This window comes from Garra rufa, chromosome 19 (assembly GCF_049309525.1).
Source record: "Garra rufa chromosome 19, GarRuf1.0, whole genome shotgun sequence".
In the NCBI taxonomy this organism is placed as follows: domain Eukaryota; kingdom Metazoa; phylum Chordata; class Actinopteri; order Cypriniformes; family Cyprinidae; genus Garra; species Garra rufa.
Window position 1 is genome coordinate 16426824 of NC_133379.1, and position 18319 is coordinate 16445142.

Here is an 18319-nt window from a genome sequence, read left to right on the forward strand (position 1 = left end):
CCCCCTTATAATAATACCAGTTACACTAAGAAAGCCCAGTTGAATACACAGGCCAGAAACATTAAAATGTACATACATACAAACATAACACCAACCAGTGACAGAAATACCTAGTTACCCCTTCTCACCCTATCCCTAACAAAGGGGAAAATAATAATAATAATAATAATAATAATAATAATTTTGTATAAGAGCGTTATATTATAAAATATCAGTAGTAAATATTATTTTTTGTTAATAACTTAATTTAACTAGGATAAAAGAAGGTCCTCTCTTTATATTTTTTAACCTAAATAAATCAACAGGGACTTTTATAGGAACAGGTACCAGGACTTTTATTCTGAAATCACCACTGTAGCTGCAGAACAAGGACTTGAAATAACATTTTCATGCTAAAGGCTTCACTCTACATCTGCATATGATCCAAATATGCCTGGTTTTAACTACGAGGATGATCAGGTAAATTTTTAATTTATTTAAATGGCATTTGTGTGATTTAATGTAGCACCAGTATAGATATTCTTTAGAGATTTCAGCTGCATCTCTGTAAGTACGAAGCTAATAAAGCAGTTAATTATATTCGTGGGTAAATGGTTTATTCAAACGATGTTTATATTATAGAAATCTATGTTTCAGAGTGAAAACGAAATATGGACGATTTCATGCTGTTTGGAAACGTTTTAAGGCTATTAGCTTTGTATAAGCTTTCGGTCTATTTTGAGGAACTCATTGTAATTGTGTCGTTAATCTATTTTAAACTTTTACTCCTATAGAGTGTTTCAGTATTTTGTCATTCCTATAACATATTCACTTGCAAATATGCCAACATATGATATTGAAAATAGTCTGGAAGACAGCAGATAAAACATCTGACGCGAACTAAAGCGAAACTCATCCGCATAAGAACTGCGCAAAACTGCGCAGTTATGATGCGCTAGAACACTTGTCTTTGTTTTGGTCAAAAGCCGCTGTTTACACTGCAAGGATGACATAGAGATTCACTAATCTCCAGAACATAAACAGGCGTCAGCGTTACGTCTGTATGTTCTATAGATCACACCGGACGCGGGCCTAATTTGACAGCACGAACCAGCCGTTCCAAGAGGGTTTAAGGACTGAGTGGCGCATTAGAAATAGAGGTCTCTCCTTCAGGATATGATAACTGTAGCCACACTGAAATGAGTATCAGAGATAAAGAGCTTAAGATACATTTCAAACCCGGGCACGTTGAGCTTGTTCAGGTAAGAGTGTTCCTCCATTTCTACGGAAGCACCTCCATGGTATACAAGCCAAAGCAACTTTATTTCAAAATTAATGCTTTATAATCCCGTCCAGTATCATTTTGTTGTTTATAATATAAATAGAAATACAAATCGTGTGTTGTTCTGGCATAGTTTAGTTTTAGTTGTGGCATATAAGCACGCAACTGATCATGTTTGAGTTGTTTACCAGCACTTGAAACTAATATAAATATTAAATTCTACCTGAAAAATGAGACAGATAGTGCTTCTTATGTTGTTCATTTTCATTTTTGCCTTATTAAAGCTACTGTGAGATACAGTGCCATTTAAGCCCTCTGTTGGTTAATTCCATTAACCAGTTTTCTTTTTAAGTGTCTACGTGCAAGTCGGTTGATTTCGAGTTGCAGTACAATGTGCTTGAGACTGAGAAGATATAAAAGAATGGAAAACCAAATTTCATCTGTACAAAGAAAATAAAATGTAATTTAAAATGCATGCCTGTCAAGACCAAAAATATCAACTATGCCAATGACGTTTAAAAGGACTGAACATCTATAATGAAAGAACTTTCTGCAACCAAACAGCCAACATCCAACCCAGCTGTAGTTCCACTAAATGTCCTGAGGGTGGCGACTTTAGCGACTAATAAACACCTGAGCCTTGCAGCTTCAGCATCGACTGCATAACAGCATCGAGAAATTTCCACTGTCAGCTTGTTAAGGGCTGCAGGTTTCAAACGTTTGCAAATCATATTATGCACGAATGAAATATATTATATAACCAATAACTGGTTGAGGAAGGTTAGAGGCGTGTTCTCTGGTATGATGCTGAAAGCGATGCTAGTTTTACAAGAAAATGTTCAAGTGTCTTCATAACTATAATCGTAATACAAACAAGATTTGGTCTTCTGTTACACATATGAATTCACTAATGTATAATTCTACTTCTTGGTCTGAAAAGTGGAATTTCTTCTAACAATAACAACCAACACGGCTAATTTAAATTACCAAGACAACGTATTCGAAATAACAAAATATTAATAATAAGTTACCTCACACGATGAAATAAATGCCTGAGGTAAATTGTTTATGCGGTCCAGTGTCACGTACTCTTCTCCAAGTCCTAAACTTTACTTCAGTAGTACAGTTCATCAACGCGACGATAGCTAGATAACTTTAAACTTCTCAGGAACGTTGTAATATTTTACCTTTCTTCACTTGGTTTGCTGTTTGCAGAGTCACACACTTATCGACATTAGCTTTTTCCCATCAGTTGACATTAGACCCCGCGAATTGAAATAATCTGCCAATAATGTTGTAGGGCGGGTCCAGATTCTGTGAGGGACGACTCTCATTGGTTCTTGGATTGTCAATCACATTTCGGACCTTATATCGTTATACCCAGTATTCCATAAAATAAAATGACACATCTCATAGACACAGCGATCATGTGTATCATAAAATAAAATGCATCCCATAGATTGACTTTTCCAACAATTATTAGTTATTAAGAAAAGATTTATTCTATTTTCTACTACAAACATCTACAGATACAAGGATCATTTGTGTTATAAAATGTGTTCCATGAATTGATTAGTTGAACAATTATAAATGAATGAACAACATGCCACTCAGTTTGCTTCTTCTGAGAAGTATCTGTTGTTTACTACAAACATTTAACACACATTTTTTTAGTGTAGCTAGTGTAGTGAATGAAGCTTCACATAAATTCTGGGCCATTTTAAAGACATTATCTAGTTGTTTATTTAACATCTGACGTTTATGTATGCGTACTATTAGTGTCAATTTACTTGGTTCTGTCATTTAGGATGAAGTCTACACTCCATATCGGCGTGTGCTTGTGACTGGCGCAACAGGGCTACTGGGCCGTGCTGTTTACAAAGAGTTCAAGAACAATGACTGGAATGCTTTGGGGAGTGGGTTCAACCGTGCGCGGCCTAGTTTCCTGAAGTGTAATCTCTTGGATGAAGACGCGGTGCGAGGGGTCATTCAGGGGTTTCAGGTAACTCATTACCCTAAGATCAGCCACTACTATTCTCCTACCACCAACACATTTTCTTTTGTTCATACAGTACATGTTTGATGCGTCACAAGTATTTTTCTTTATTTTGTAAATGTCAGCCTCATGTCATTGTGCACTGTGCTGCTGAGAGGAGGCCAGATGTGGTGGAGCGTCATACTGAAGCAGCCATGAACCTGAATGTGCATGCATGCTCTACTCTGGCCAAAGAAGCAAGTTAGTAGAGTGACAAATCTATGTTAGATATGGTTAGAAAAATCAAAAATTGCTCACTGAAGTTCTCTGTTATCCTTTCCCACAGGTGGCATCTTCCTCATCTACATCAGCACAGATTACGTTTTTGATGGACGTAATCCTCCTTACGGAGAAAACGATGCCCCCAATCCTTTGAATTTGTATGGGAAGTCCAAGCTAGAGGGTGAAAGGGAGATTCTCAGACACTGCCCAAGTATGTTGTTTTTCATCTGAAAAGATCTAACTGTATTGCAAAATACAGTTGAGGTCAAAAGTTTATTTACACCTTGCAGAGTCTGAAAATGTTTAATTATTTTGACAAAATAGAAGGAATCATACAAAATGCATGTTATGTTTTATTAAGTACTGACCTGAATAAGACATTTCACATAAAAGATGTTTACACATAGTCTACAAGAGAAAATAATAGTTGAATTTATAAAAATGACCCTGTTCAAAAGTTTACATACACTTGATTCTTAATACTGTGTTGTTACTTTTTTTTTTTTTTAGTGAAAGTTGTTCATCAGTCCCTTGTTTGTCCGGAACAGTTAAACTGCCTGCTGTTCTTCAGAAAAATCCTTTAGGTCTCACAAATTCTTTGGCTTTTCAGCATTTCTGTGTATTTGAACCCTTTCCAACAATGACTGTATGATTTTAAGATCCATCTTTTCACACTGAAGACAAGTAAGGGACTCAATTGCAACTTTTAAAAAAGGTTCAAACGCTCACTGATGCTCCAGAAGGAAAAACAATGGCAGGGGTGTAAACTTTTAAATAGTGTCCTTTTTTATTTTTTTGTTTAAATATATATATATATATATATTTATATTTATATTTTACCCCATTTAGTACTACCCTTTCAGAAGCTACAGAAGATACTTGCGTGTTCCCCAGAAGACAAAATAAGTTACATTTCCCCTGATCTTCAAATGCAAAAAGTTTTCACCCCCGGCTCTTAATGCATTGTGTTTCCTTCTGCATCAGTATCAGTGAGCGTTTGAACCTTCTGTAATAGTTGCATATGAGTCCCTCGGTTGTCCTTAGTGTAAAAAGATGGATCTCAAAATCATACAGTCATTGTTTGTTAAGGGTTCAAATACACAAAAATGCTGAAAAACCACAGAATCTGTGGGACCTTGAAGGACTTTTTTTGGACAAACAGTAGGCAGTTTAACTGTTCGGGACAAATACGCAACTCATGAATCACTAAACAAAAAGACACAGCTGTGGATCATTCAGGTAAGAACACAGTATCAGGAATCAAGTGTATGTAAACTTTTGAACAGGGTAATTTTTATAAATGTAACTTATTTTCTCTTGTGGGCTATATGTAAACATCTTTTATGTGAAATATCTTATTCAGGTCAGTAATCAATAAAAAAGAATATGCATTTTGTATGATCCCTCTTATTTTGGTAAACTAATTACCATTTTGCAGATTTTGAAAGGTGTATGTAAACTTTTGACTTCAACTGTGTTATTATTAAAATGTATATTTCCTTTATAAACAATTTCTGTTCACTGCCAGGCGCAGCTGTACTACGAGTGCCCATTCTGTTTGGAGAGGTGGAGAAGGTTGAAGAGAGCGCAGTGACTGTGTTGTGGGACCGTGTTCAGGAGGGAGCCGAGAGCAGCACCATAGACCACTGTCAGCAACGCTTCCCCACTTACACTAATGATGTGGCACGTGTGTGTCGGAACATGGCCGAGAGAGCCCTTCAGGTGAGCTGCTTGGTGTATATTTTATAGCAGGGGTGTCAAACTCAGTTTAGGTCTAGAGCTGGATTAAACTTTGGTGTCCCTGTGTAGAAAATGCACGCACAACATATAATCTACTGGAGCTCAGTTTAACCATTCATTTCAGTACAGCATGTGTCTGTTGCCCTCAGGACCCGTCACTGCGTGGAATCTTCCATTACTCTGCCAAAGAGCAGATGACCAAATATGAGATTTCCTGTGCAATAGCAGACGCGTTCAACCTGCCCAGCAGTCATCTAATACCAGTGAGTAAACAAAAAGCTGAAGAGATGCCCTTAATAAATCCACAGTCTGAATATACAGTGCCTATAATCACATGCATAACATAGCTATAATTATGTAGAATGTGGTCTGTTCATGTAAACATGCTTTTTGGTTGAAGAAATCTTTAACTTCGCATCTTTTCTCCCAACTTTGGTTTCGGTGTGATCTGTTTATGTTTGTAGATGACGGAGCAGCCTGCTGGAGCAGGGGCCCAAAGGCCGCAAAACGCCCAGTTAGAGTGCTCACGTTTGGAGCTCCTCGGCCTGAGTGTGGAGGCCACCCCTTTCAAGACTGCCATACGGGACAGCCTCTGGCCCTTCCAGCATGACAAACGATGGAGGCAGACTGTCTTTCATTAAGGCAACAACATTATCCCAAACTTCAGAAGAAAACAGAGTTTTAAATGTTCAGCCTTTCAATATTTCACACAAGCATCAATCCTATTTCACAGTCCCGAATTAAAACAGGTCCATGCTTTTTACAAGTCCAGCCGCTTTGTTTGATGTTAAAGTATACATTTATCATAGCCAATAGGTATTTCACCTTTGTGTTTTTGTGCAAACTGCACTGCGGGTAACTGAGTCTGACCACGATTGTACTTTGTGTTTCTTTCCTAAAGTATTACTTTATGTAAATGATAAATTGATAAAGGAACAGATGATATCCACAGTTTCTGCTTGTTCCCTCTTTTTTCCTTAAAAAATAAAAAGCATTTATTTGAGGACAAAATAATGCAATATGAATGAAGTACTGGGAAGTTCGAGAAAATCATTGTTTACATACACCTTGCAGAATCTGCAAAATGTCAATTATTTTACCAAAGTAAGAGGGATCATAGAAAATTCATGTTATTTTTTTTTTATTTAGTACTGACCTGAATAAGATATTTCACATAAAAGACATTTACATAATAGATGAATTTATAAAAATGACCCTGTTTTTTTTGTTTGTTTAGTGATTGTTGTTCATGAGTCCCTTGTTTGTCCTGAACAGTTAACACTTTCCAAAAATGACTGTATGATTTTGAGATCCATCTTTTAACACTGAGGACAACTGAAGGACTCATAAGAAACTATTACTGAAGGTTTAAACACTCACCGATCCTTCAGAAGGAAACACAATACATTTAGAGCTGGGGGTGAACACTTTTGAACAGAATGACGATGTGTACATTTTTCTTATTTTGCCTTAATATCATATTTGTTCTCATTTAGTACTGCCCTTCAGAAGCTACATAACATTTACGTGTTTCCCAGAAGACAAAATAAGTTAAATTCATCCTGATCTTCAAATTTCAAAAAGTTTTCACCCCTGGTTCTTAATGCATCGTGTTTCCTTCTGAAGCATCAGTGAGCATTTGAACCTTCTGTAATAGTTGTCCTCAGTGTGAAATACACAAAAAATGCTGAAAAGCCAAAGAATTTGTGGGACCTGAAAGACTTTTCTGAAGAACAACAGTAAGTTTCAACTGTTCAGGACCAGCATGAACAACTATCACTAAACAAAAACAGCTATGGATCATTCAGGTAACAGAACAGTTTTAAGAATCAAGTTTATGTAAAAATGTTATAAATTCAACTATTGTTTTCTCTTGTGGACGTCTTTTATGTGAAATATCTTATTCAGGTCAGTACTAAAAAAAAAAAAAAAATACATGCATTTTGTATGATCCCACTAATTTTGGTAAAGTAATTAACATTTTGCAGATTCTGCGAGATGAATGTAAATGTTTGATTTCAACTGTAAGTCTATTTCCTTTTTTATATACTTTTTAATGACTCTTTTTAATGTTATATAACAAACTATACACTTTATATAACAGGAGTGTCATAGATAAGATAAGAATACTAACACTTGGGAGATAACACAGCTGTAAAGACATCCTATTACCTTGTTCCTCAAGCACAGGGTCAAGGTATTAAAAGGTATGTAATGTTAAAGTAAATGTTGACGATTGTTTTGTTTCTCTCGAATTTAACCATCACAAATGATGAAATGACTAAAGTTTTCTTTGCTGGTTTTCGTAAGATCCCTTTACCTAACAAAGGTGCGTAGTCCTAGGAAATCACATATTTGGCATTACTAACAAATATAGTTTATAAATTCTGTAAGGCTTTAGGTTTTGTTTTATTATTTATCACTTTAAAATATATTACATCCTGTTACATAAAATTACAGTAATATTTAATATTTCAAAATATGTTATTTACCTATAAATAACGTCTAAGTGCTGAGATTAATCAGAGCATTTCGGAAAATCGGACAAGTAGGGTGTATCATCTTATGTTATCATTACCTACAATAAATAAGAAACATTGTGTTATCAAACCTCGTGACACCGAAATGACCATGCTATTTCTTGTATGGTGCTGACGTATACTCAAAGAGGCGGGGTCGCTCGGTTGCACTCCACGCTTTGCTGTAATAGCGGTCAGCTGATATTACCGGGAGTGTAACTTTCCAATGGGAGTCCGCGCACCGCTGTCTACGTGACATCACCGCGTCCGTTCTGACCTAATCGAGAAGCGTTATTTTGTTCGTGGTTGCAGCTTCAGCGGTTTACGGCCGAAATAATACAACAAAACACTGAAATACAACAGAGGAAGTATCAGAGGAATTCACTGAAAAGACTCATTTTTCTTTCAAAGGTAAAACAAGAACACTTTCTCTGCCTTTTCTATGAAAATATACGTTAGCTAATTTATTTATTCGTTCTGTCTATATATTATTTAGTCCCTTTTCCTAGCGAATATATGTGTTTGTTGGTCCCGTCAAACATTGACTACTGAATGGTAGAATTGGTCTTCAGGGTCTTACCGCCCCTCCATTTTCCTCTAAACATTGTATGGCGCATTTAAAAAAATAAAAAAAATAAACGCATTTTTGTTTTTCTCCATGATGATATAATGCCGTTCCATTATTTTTATAAGTCATGGAAGATCTAACGTATTTTATGAGTATTCCAAGTTTTGTGTTTGTAGTGTAAACTACTGTGTTTTCATAATGTGTCGCACATTTATTCGCGTGGGCGAATAAGATCCTGACCTTTGTTTGGCAGCAGGTGAACAATCGTCTTCTTGTTTTGAACGAATCGGATCCAGAGCAGTCCCCTGATTCTCATTATTACTGCAGTTTCTGTAACAGTACTGCGTTCATTGTCACAGAGAGTGAGGCTTGTTAATGTATAGGTCCAAAACAAGACTTTTTCATCATTAGTTCAGTCAGTTGAGTCAGCTGATTTCACTTGGTGTGTCTTAGTTTAGCTGTTTATCAGAGTGTACTGTGTTCCTTCTGATATTTGATTAGTCATTTGCCCTTTAATTATCAGCGAGTTAGTCAAATGTTGTAATAGCTTTGTGTTCATGAAACTGTGTGAACAATGAATTAATTTAGAAATGCATCAGTCTGCTATTTATTGGACCCATGGCCTCCATTTTGGAGGCACCTAAAACATACTTTAATATTTATACATGTGTAATATATGCAAGTGAATTGACCTATGTTCATATTTAATTATACATTTTTATGGCATTTCAAAGCAGAAGATAAACATACAGTAATGATTTATGATTATCTAACAATATTGTCCAGATTCACACCAGTCATTTTTTAGAGAAGCACGTTCTGTTTAAAGTAGATTTGCTGGTGTCATTTCATTCATCATTGTCTCTGTGATGTTTGAGCAATGCATTGCCAGCTTGTTCCATTAAGAGCCATTAAGTTAATAATTTACCATCGCTGAGTCAAGAGAGCACTGTTTGACTTCGGCTCGATCAAATACTCTCAGTTCACTCACCGCTGTTGTAAGTGTGCCATTTCCGTTTACAGAATATTCCTGTTCATGAGTCTTATATTCAGTGATCATATAAAGAGGTGGCCATGTACTAGGTGATGTTTAGACTCAATGTGATGCATCAACTGATTCAGATCATATTTAATGGAGTAAAATGATTGCCTCTTATTTCCAACATTGTTTTTTTCTCTAAATGCAATGCTTAATTTGATGTGAATGAAATATCTGTATGACTGTACTATACTCATTGTATTGTCAAACTGAATCATGCAGTTCAGGTCTAATTTAATTTGGTTAATGGACACGTTCATCTCTTCAACACTATGTACATTATGATGCTTAGAAAGAGAACATGTTCATAATGTTAATCTCTAATTCAAATAAATGGTGTTTTTTTTAAACTTTCTATTCATTATCCTAAAACAAATCACGATTTCCACAGAATTATTAAGCAACATCACAGTTTTAAACATTGATAATAATTTAAAAACATTTCTTGAGCAGCAGAGCAACATATTAGAATGATTTCTGAAGGATCATGTGACACTGGAGACTGGAGTAATTCCACTTTGCATCACAGGAATGAATTACATTTTGTTACCGTAAATTGTAATATAATTTCACAATATTTCAGTTTTCACTGTATATACACTGCCAGTCAAAACTTTTTGAACCGTAAGGAATTTTTTTAAGGAATTCTCTACTGCTCACCAAGCCTGCATTTATTTTATCTGAATTACAGCAAAAGCAGTACTATTGTGAAATATTTGTTACAATTTAACTGCTTTCTATTTCGATATACACTACAAGTCAAAAGTTTAGACACACTTCCCCATTCTCTTTGATGGGGAAGTGTGTCCAAACTTTTGACTGGTAGTGTATTTTAAAATGTAATTTATTCCTGCGAAATTTTCAGCATCATTATTCCAGTCACATGTCACATGATCCTTCAGAAATCATTCTAGTATGCTGATTTGCTGTTGAGTACATTTTTTCAGGATTCTTTGATGAATAGAAAGGTCCAAGGATCAGCATTTATCACATTTTTATCAGTATTATGTATTTAACAGCAGTTTTATCGAAATAATAGAAATTAATACTTTTATTTAGCAAGGATGCTTTAAATTGATCAAAAGTTATTATAAAGACATTTCTATTTCAGATAAATGCTGTTTATTCATCAAAGAAACATGAAACAAAAAACTACTTGGCTGTTTTCAACATAATAATAATAATAAATGTTTTTTGAGCAGCAAATCAACATATTAGAATGATTTCTGAAGTAAAATGTGACGAGTAATGATGCTAAAAGTTCAGCTTTGATATCACAGGAATTACATTTCAAATCTATTCAACTTCTTCAGTTATTTTAAATAGTACAATTATTTCAAGATTTTACTGTATTTTGGATCAAATAAATGCAGTCTTTAAAAACATTAAAAATTTTACTGTTCAAAAACTTTTGACTGGTAGTGTATAAATGCTGATTTGGTTTAGTTTTGTAATAGTTTTGTAACTCCTAACTGCTGAGTAATATATTTTATAAGTTTAATAAGATGAGAGAACCAAAGGTGCACTTGATGTCACATGTCCTAAACATGTTGTATAACTTGTTTATCATTGTTCTCTCCCAGTAGTCCCCTCATCTGCAGTGTGCAGATGAATTATGAGCAGCCTCCCCCCTACACAGGGCCTGGTCCCACCGCTCCAGGATACCCCCCTCCCGCCGCACCTGGATACCCTCCTCAAGGATATCCTCCTCAGGGATACCCTGCACAGCCGTACCAAGGATATCCAGTCCAAACTGACCAGCCCAACACTGATTACCCAAACTTCCCTCCTGGGCCCCCTGGGTCGTACCCAGTTCAGCCAGGATACCAGGGGTACCCACAACCACAGTATGGAGGCCCAGGGTATGGGGAACCTCCTAAAAACACTGGTAAGATCTTTGATTTCCAGTCTCTAGTTTTACTCTTTCTTCCTCATAAACATCCTCATTTGTAATAGTGAGGTCAACAGGTTTACACAAAACACAACAAGCACAGTTAGTAGAAATGCTGGTTGCTCATAGTTTCTGCAACAGTACAGTATGTACATTATTGTTTTTCTTGGTGTTCTTCATTTTAATAGGAGGTTAACACAAGTCAGAAGATTACCGTTATGTTTTTAGCTGTTTCAATTACATAATTAAATTGTTTAGCTTATGTGACCTGCTTGGTTTTTAAATAGCATGTTAATTCAATATTCATCTAGGCTTTAATTAGGTGTAAATTAAATGTCTAACTTTCTCACACAGCGAAAACCCTCTGAGACCAATTGAAAATCATGCAATTTATTATCTACTTTGCAATAAACTTGTGAAGTTCATACTGCCATTCTGAGCGGTCTCCATTTCTGTGTTTTTTTTCCTCTAGTGTATGTTGTGGAGCAGCAGGGCAGACGGGATGATTCTGGGGACCAGGCATGTCTAACTGCATGCTGGACTGCTCTGTGTTGCTGCTGTCTCTGGGACATGTTGACCTAGAATAATGAGGAAACTACTGTGAGCCACTCTTTTGTTTTTAATGATCTTTCACTCCATGTTTCAATCTTTATTTATGTCTGACTGCTGAAAAAGTAACTGAGAAACAAATAGAGCAATGTTTTTGTTGTAGCGTCCATTTCTAGTAGCTTGGAGCACCTCTTTTTATTCCTACAATGACGCACGATACGCACTGAGAGATTTGTAGAGGCATATTAAACCGAATGTTTTTATTATTTGTCTTCTGAAAATAATGCAAATGTCATCTTTATTAATGAATGCAAAAATTTACATTTTGCTTGTTTATAAGACCAGATTTGATAATCAAATATGGCCTTGAATGTTGGATCTGTCTTAATATGAGTCAGTCAAGGAAAAAGTTTGTTTCTATTAAATAAAATAATGGAAATAAGACATGTCATCACTTTTGTTTACTCAAAATGGGTGTAGTTTCTGCTCTACTAGCTACATCAAATGGGTGTCCAAAAATAATATTGATTTTTCAAAATATATTGTGTTGAATCAGTGTGGCTCAACGAGATGGTCTGGGTGCTTTGAATGTTTTGAAAGCACTACAGAGCCACAGTGTTTACAGTGGTTACACTAGCCAACTTATAGTTTTTCAGCGTATTATAGGAGGCAGCGTTTGGGAAAGTTACTTATTAAAGTAATGCATTACAAAAAAATAGTGTTACTCTCTTAGAAAGTAACTTATTGTGTTTTATTGGAAAATAATGTGTTGTTACTGTTACATTTTCTCATCTTGGCTGAGCTGGCATGCATGTTTTTAATATAAAAAAGTTCTGGTTTTGGCAAATGTAAAAGTTGTTTCACAACAAAAGTAAGTATGCCTATTAGTATGGTTGAATTGGATCATCGAGGCTCAGCAGCAAAAATGTTGGCTAAAAAATTGGATTAAATACAAATATATAGGATATTTGTGTCATTTAACATAAAATTATTGCAGGTTTGCGTCAAATTCTGAGTGCATTTCACTGTGGGGACAGGAGAACTGTTCATCAATACATGGCAAATTTGAAAAAGTAACAAATTTTCTTGTAAATTAAAAAAGTAAAGCATTATTACTAGTTACTTGAACAAAGTAATCTGATTATGTAACTTGCGTTACTTGTAATGCATTATCCCCAACACTGATAAGAGGCCATATTTAACTATTATAAAAGTGTTTTCTGTTTTTACAAACACAAACAAAATGTAACATTTATCTTCTACACCCCTGTGAAGCATTTGCCAAAAAGCATTCTGAAAATGTAATTGCACATCTTGTGAACCTTTTAAAAACCATATGAGGCAACAGACCTGAACCTTTGCCGCAAAGTAAAAAATATTCAACTGATTATTGGCTAATTTATTATCTGCTTTTTTGTCTGTATCCTCAGCTTGAAAGCAAATGTGGAATTGTAACTAAATGAGATTGTATTGACTGGGAATCCTTTTAGGAATTGTTTGCTGAGCTGCAAATGCATTATTAATGATTCACTTTTTTTTTTCTCAGTCATCACACCTATCAGGCCTCTCATTGTGTTTTCAGCGCTCCACAGCTCAGATACTGCAGACAACAGGCTTTTGTCTACTCACATTTATGCAAGACAAAAATCATGATTGCATATCTGAAACTATGCTAATTTGGTGTTTTGGATACATTGACCACTTCCCTTGTTGGAAAAAAAAACAGCATATGCTGGTTAGGTATGTTTTGAAGCATGGCTGCTGGCTGAGCAACTAGCTCCTTTTTAGGACCAGCTAAGGAGCAGCTCAAACTAGCAGCCATGCTTCAAAACATACCTGACCAGCATATCCTGGTTTTTCAACAGGTTTAGCTTTGCTGGAGCTCTGCATTTTTTTTCTTATGTAGGTGTTTGATTAAATACACCAGGCTACCAAATGTCAAGACACATCAAGTTCCTGGTAAGCAGCTTTTATGAATAGACTACAATCCTTGTTTGTTTTGAGTTTTTCAACATGTACTTAGCAGAATCTCGAGAGAAAAGTGCAACACTCTTGAGTGAGCCCTTCCCCCAGCACCAGTGTGCATCACTTCACTGGAAGTGGTTCCCATGGGTGTAAACTCAACACCTGCACTGCAACAGGCTATTTAAAGCAAAGCTGTGTTCACCATTTTCTCACTGTCAGCACTGACAGCTACAGACAGTCTGATCAATGGCCGTTCAGTCTAAAACCTCATAACATAACAGCAAAACAATTAATAACTACTATATTGGTAGAAATGTTTGCAAAAGTTCAGAAATTGGAAACTCTGTTTATGTTAGTCCTTATAGTCCACAGAAATCTTCACAAAACACTTCCTGAAAACGTTCAACTGACTGTCATGCCACCTCACTGGCTCTAGACAATCATGGTTTTGACTTCTAGTTCTCTGGCATTTTAACAATTCTGGATAAGGGAATAACAGGACAAGTCGTTGTTCTCTGCATTCACAATGTAGCAGTGTTATAGAACCGCTGAGTCTGAGTAAATTATTATATAGACTTAATTGTAGAGCATTATGCTAGTATTTTTAGATGGAAAATAATCAGTTAGACAGAAAAATACAGTTTTCATGACACTTTTTTAAAATTCATGTTAGCTAAACCTTGTCATTAGTATACATACAGCCTGTTGAAAAAAAAAAAAAAACACTATGTTTAAAAGCTGCTTTGCTAGTCAGCTAGTTCTGATTTAGCTGGTCCAAAGCTTAAACCAGCTCATCTTATAACCAGCTCAGGACCAGCTTAAACCAGTTGCCATGCTTCAAAACATACCCAACCAGCATATGCTGCTTTTTTAATAGGGAAAACAGACTAAGTCTTAAAAAAGTTTTCCCAAAACAAAAATAGAATCATTTAAACTTCCTGCTGGTTAGGTATGTTTTCACTGCTGGTTTGAGCTGGTCATGTGCCAGTCCTAAGCTGGTCCTGAGAAGGAGCTAGTTGCTTAGGACAAGCTTAAACCAGCTAATTACCAGCTAAGAAGCATCTTAAACCAGCAGCCATGCTTCAAAACATACCTAACCAGCGTATGCTGCTTTTTTTCAACAGGGAAAACAGACCAAGTCTCAAAAAAGATTTCCCAAAACAGAAATAGAACCATCTACAAATCTACACTGCTGGTTAGGTATGTTTTGAAGCATGGCAGCTGGTTTGAGCTGGTCATGTGCTGGTTCTGAGTTGGTCCTGAGAAGCAGCTAGTTGCATAGGACCAGCTTAAACCAATTCGTGACCAGCTAAGAACCATCTTAAACCAGCTCAAACCAGCAGCCATGCTTCAAAACCTACCTAACCAGCGTATGCTGCTTTTTTCAACAGGGAAAACAGATCAAGTCTCAAAAATGTTTTGGAAAACCTGACTGCTGATTTGAGCTGGTTTAAGTTGGTCATGAGCTGGTTTAAGGTGGTCTTTAGCTGGTCATGTGCTGGTCCTGAGCAGGAGCTAGTTGCTTAGGACCATCTTAAACCAGCTCAAACCAGTACACTTCAGTAACCTCTTTCTTTTGGACAGAAAGATTTGTTGGACTTGCCCTGTTGAACCAAAAAAACAGCACTACTACTACACTTCCTGCTGGTTGGGTATGTTTTGAAGCATGGCAGCTGGTTTGAGCTGGTCATGTGCTGGTTCTAAGTTGGTCCTGAGAAGAAGCTACTGTAGTTGCATAGGACCAGCTTAAACCAACTCATGACCAGCTAAGAACCACCTTAAACCAGCTCAAACCAGCAGCCATGCTACAAAACATGCCCAACCAGCATATGCTACTTTTTCAACAGGGAAAACAGACCAAGTCTCAAAAAAGTCTTTTAAAAACTTGGAAAACTTGGCTGCTGATTTGAGCTGGTTTAAGTTGGTCATGAGCTGGTTTAAGCTGGTCCTTAGCTTGTCATGTGCTGGTCCTGAGCAGGAGCTGGTTGCTTAGGACCATCTTAAACCAGCTCATGACCAACTTAGGACCATCTTAAACCAGCTCAAACCAGTACACTTCAATAACCTCTTTCTTTTGGACAGAAAGATTTGTTGGGATTGCCCTGTTGAAAAAAACAAACAAAAAACAGCTTAAACCAGTTCAAACCAAACAAAAATAGAACCATCTACATTTCAGTTAACTCTTTCTTTTGCACAGAAAATTTTGTTGAGTTTGCCCTGTAAAAATAAAAATAACAACAACAACAAAAAAAGCATATGCTGGTTAGGTAGGTTTTGAAGCATGGCTGCTGGTTTGAACTGGTTTAAGCTGGTCATGTGCTTGTCCGAAGCTGGTCCTGAGGAGGAGCTAGTTGCTTAGGACCATTTTAGGACCAGCATTCCTAAACAACATATGCTTTTTTTCTACAGGGAAATCAGACCAAAGGTTTTCCCAAAATAAAAATAGAACCATCTACACTTCAGTAACCTTGTTCATTTGGACAAAGATTTGTTAGGACTGTCCTGTTTTGTATAACAGGTTGAGGTTGGCCTACTGACTAGAAGTTGCTATTGTATTTTCATTAGGTGAACTGTGAAAGCAAGAACTGCATCTTTTAGGGGAATAATGTAACACAATGGTTCTGTTCAGCTGTAAAGTAAGTAATTCAAACTCAGAAAGTACAAATGCAAATGTTTTATTTTCATGGACTTTCCAAGGAACCTCTTTCCACAGGTGTCAGAGTGTGACTTTGCTAGTTGAAGCTCATATCCACACTAACTTCCCACAGTCAGAAGAGATTCTACACCAAGAAAAAGGTCAACGGCTGCATTAGCTTTCGTAATACTCAAAGAAACGACCTCTGCGATGAGTCTTGCAATGGATTTTCATACAACGTATTGATGAAACCACTTCCTCGAAGAAATGTTCTTGATTTGATACACCCAAACTGTTAAGTCAATGACGATATTTTACATGTGTAGTATGTTTCACAGTTTTAAAAGACATAAAAAAACAATATATATTATTATTTCATCTGTTATCACTTGCCAAGTTGATTTTAAATTAATAAAATAATAATAAAAAACCCAGACAATCAATAATCTCTTACATATTATACAAAACGGTTGACTCATGTACAGTTTATTGATCAATGTATCAGCCCCTGTGATTGTCATATATTGCAAACAGAAGAGGACAAACGGTGTGAGCTGAAGATCAACACATCCAACGAAGGCCAATCAGAAAGCTCAGCCTCACACGGCGCGATTAAAATCTTAATACCGAACACTGCATCGACGTATACCGAGAAAATTCATGAGGAACGAGACACTGATGTTCCTTTTGAATATGTTCCAGTGTAGTTTCACAAACACGTATGAGAGCAGGTGGTGCTGTTTTATTGAGTACTGCGGCATGAGTGCGGTGAACTGATTTCCGGTGAGTTTCTGTGATGGTTTGATATGCAGTCATGAAAAACCAAAGCAGTGAGCCATCACACTATCATCACATAAATGTCCGCCACTCACAGCCAGTCCCAAATGACTAAAAAATATTTACCACTTTCTATAAAGTCAAAAGGTCACTACAAAATCTTTGTTCACAAGTGCTTTTTTCCAATAATGGGTCATAGTGTTCTTGCTGCTGGCTGTTGGTTCTCCAAACGTCTCTGCAGCACTCAGTTGTTTCTCTCCGTAGGAGATGATGTGGCATCAACAACTGTAACTCTGTTACCTCCTGCCCATCTCGTTCTGTTTGAGGAACTGGATGTTAGCGCTGCTGTCCGCCAGTTCAGGATACTGCTCTACCGGGAGCACGTAGTAGCCCTCGTAGCCCGCGACCTTCCCCAAGGCTAACAGTTGTTGCTTCTCATTTTCGGCCCACACGCGTCCTCCTTCCCTGCCTTCGCGCACTTGCTGCTGCTCTCTGGCCCAGGCTCCAGACAGCGCCCTCTGGTGGGCTTGTTCCAGCAGCCGGCTCCGCTCCTTTTCCAGAACCTCTGCTGACAGGCCGTACCGGACACTGTATGTGAGTTTGGCGGAGTGGATTTCTAAAGTGATGCCCCGCCGGGAGCGTCCGCTGACGGTCACGTTGATCCCGCTGTCCAGCGTCTTATGGCCGCTGCTGAGACCAAGCGCTAACAGGTCACTGTCAGCTAGTCCGAGCTTTACGAAGAAGTGGCAGTCCCGTCCATCGATGGTGTAATGAGTGCCATCCAGGTAGATGGCGTTGCTGAGGATCTGTGATATTTTGCGACTGTCTTCGCTAGCTGAGCTGGACAGGTCTGTTAATACATGGCCATCCCTGATAGCAAGCATCATGCCTTTGCCCACGATGGGCGTGCTGGTGCCAAACCAGTAGCCGGGCTTGTCACGCTTGATGCGCCGCTGTTTGTTGAGCCGCCTTCCCTCAAGAACCATGAAGGCCTGGTTGTGTCTGTCCACTGAATGCTGAACTCCTGTGAAAAGCTGTGAAATGGGTGAACAGTTAGTGACACCTGATAAAAGCATTTTAGGCATTTTGACAGAAAAGTATTTTCTCTTTAGACCAGT

General features: G+C 37.2%; 3 protein-coding genes across 5 annotated transcripts in view; 2 read left to right on the plus strand and 1 right to left on the minus strand.

Moving 5' to 3' along the window:
- Positions 1-337: 337 nt before the first annotated feature.
- Positions 338-6209, plus strand: mat2b (methionine adenosyltransferase 2 non-catalytic beta subunit methionine). 2 transcript variants are annotated; one of them, XM_073824993.1, is made up of 7 exons: positions 338-459; positions 3069-3263; positions 3383-3497; positions 3583-3729; positions 5047-5240; positions 5408-5521; positions 5723-6209. In XM_073824993.1, exons 1-7 carry the CDS (start codon positions 430-432, stop codon positions 5897-5899), a joined length of 972 nt encoding a protein of 323 aa, XP_073681094.1. In that variant the 5' UTR covers positions 338-429; the 3' UTR covers positions 5900-6209. The 2 variants fall into 2 exon arrangements, with proteins under 2 accessions (XP_073681094.1, XP_073681093.1); XM_073824992.1 differs by lacking the exon at positions 338-459 and adding an exon at positions 1012-1241.
- Positions 6210-7975: 1766 nt separating this feature from the next.
- Positions 7976-13212, plus strand: LOC141292975 (cysteine-rich and transmembrane domain-containing protein 1). 2 transcript variants are annotated; one of them, XM_073825024.1, is made up of 3 exons: positions 7976-8188; positions 10971-11272; positions 11748-13212. In XM_073825024.1, the coding sequence occupies exons 2-3, from the start codon at positions 10993-10995 to the stop codon at positions 11855-11857; spliced, it is 390 nt and encodes a 129-aa protein (XP_073681125.1). In that variant the 5' UTR covers positions 7976-8188; positions 10971-10992; the 3' UTR covers positions 11858-13212. The 2 variants fall into 2 exon arrangements, with proteins under 2 accessions (XP_073681125.1, XP_073681124.1); XM_073825023.1 differs by having other exon boundaries at positions 7979-8188; positions 10968-11272.
- Positions 13213-16448: 3236 nt separating this feature from the next.
- Positions 16449-18319, minus strand: part of tenm2b (teneurin transmembrane protein 2b) — a 261826-nt gene continuing 259955 nt past the window's right edge. The window contains exon 30 of the mRNA XM_073823963.1: positions 16449-18235. Coding sequence (XP_073680064.1) covers positions 17498-18235 — 738 coding nt within the window. The 3' untranslated portion in view covers positions 16449-17497. The remainder of the gene's footprint in view (positions 18236-18319) is intronic.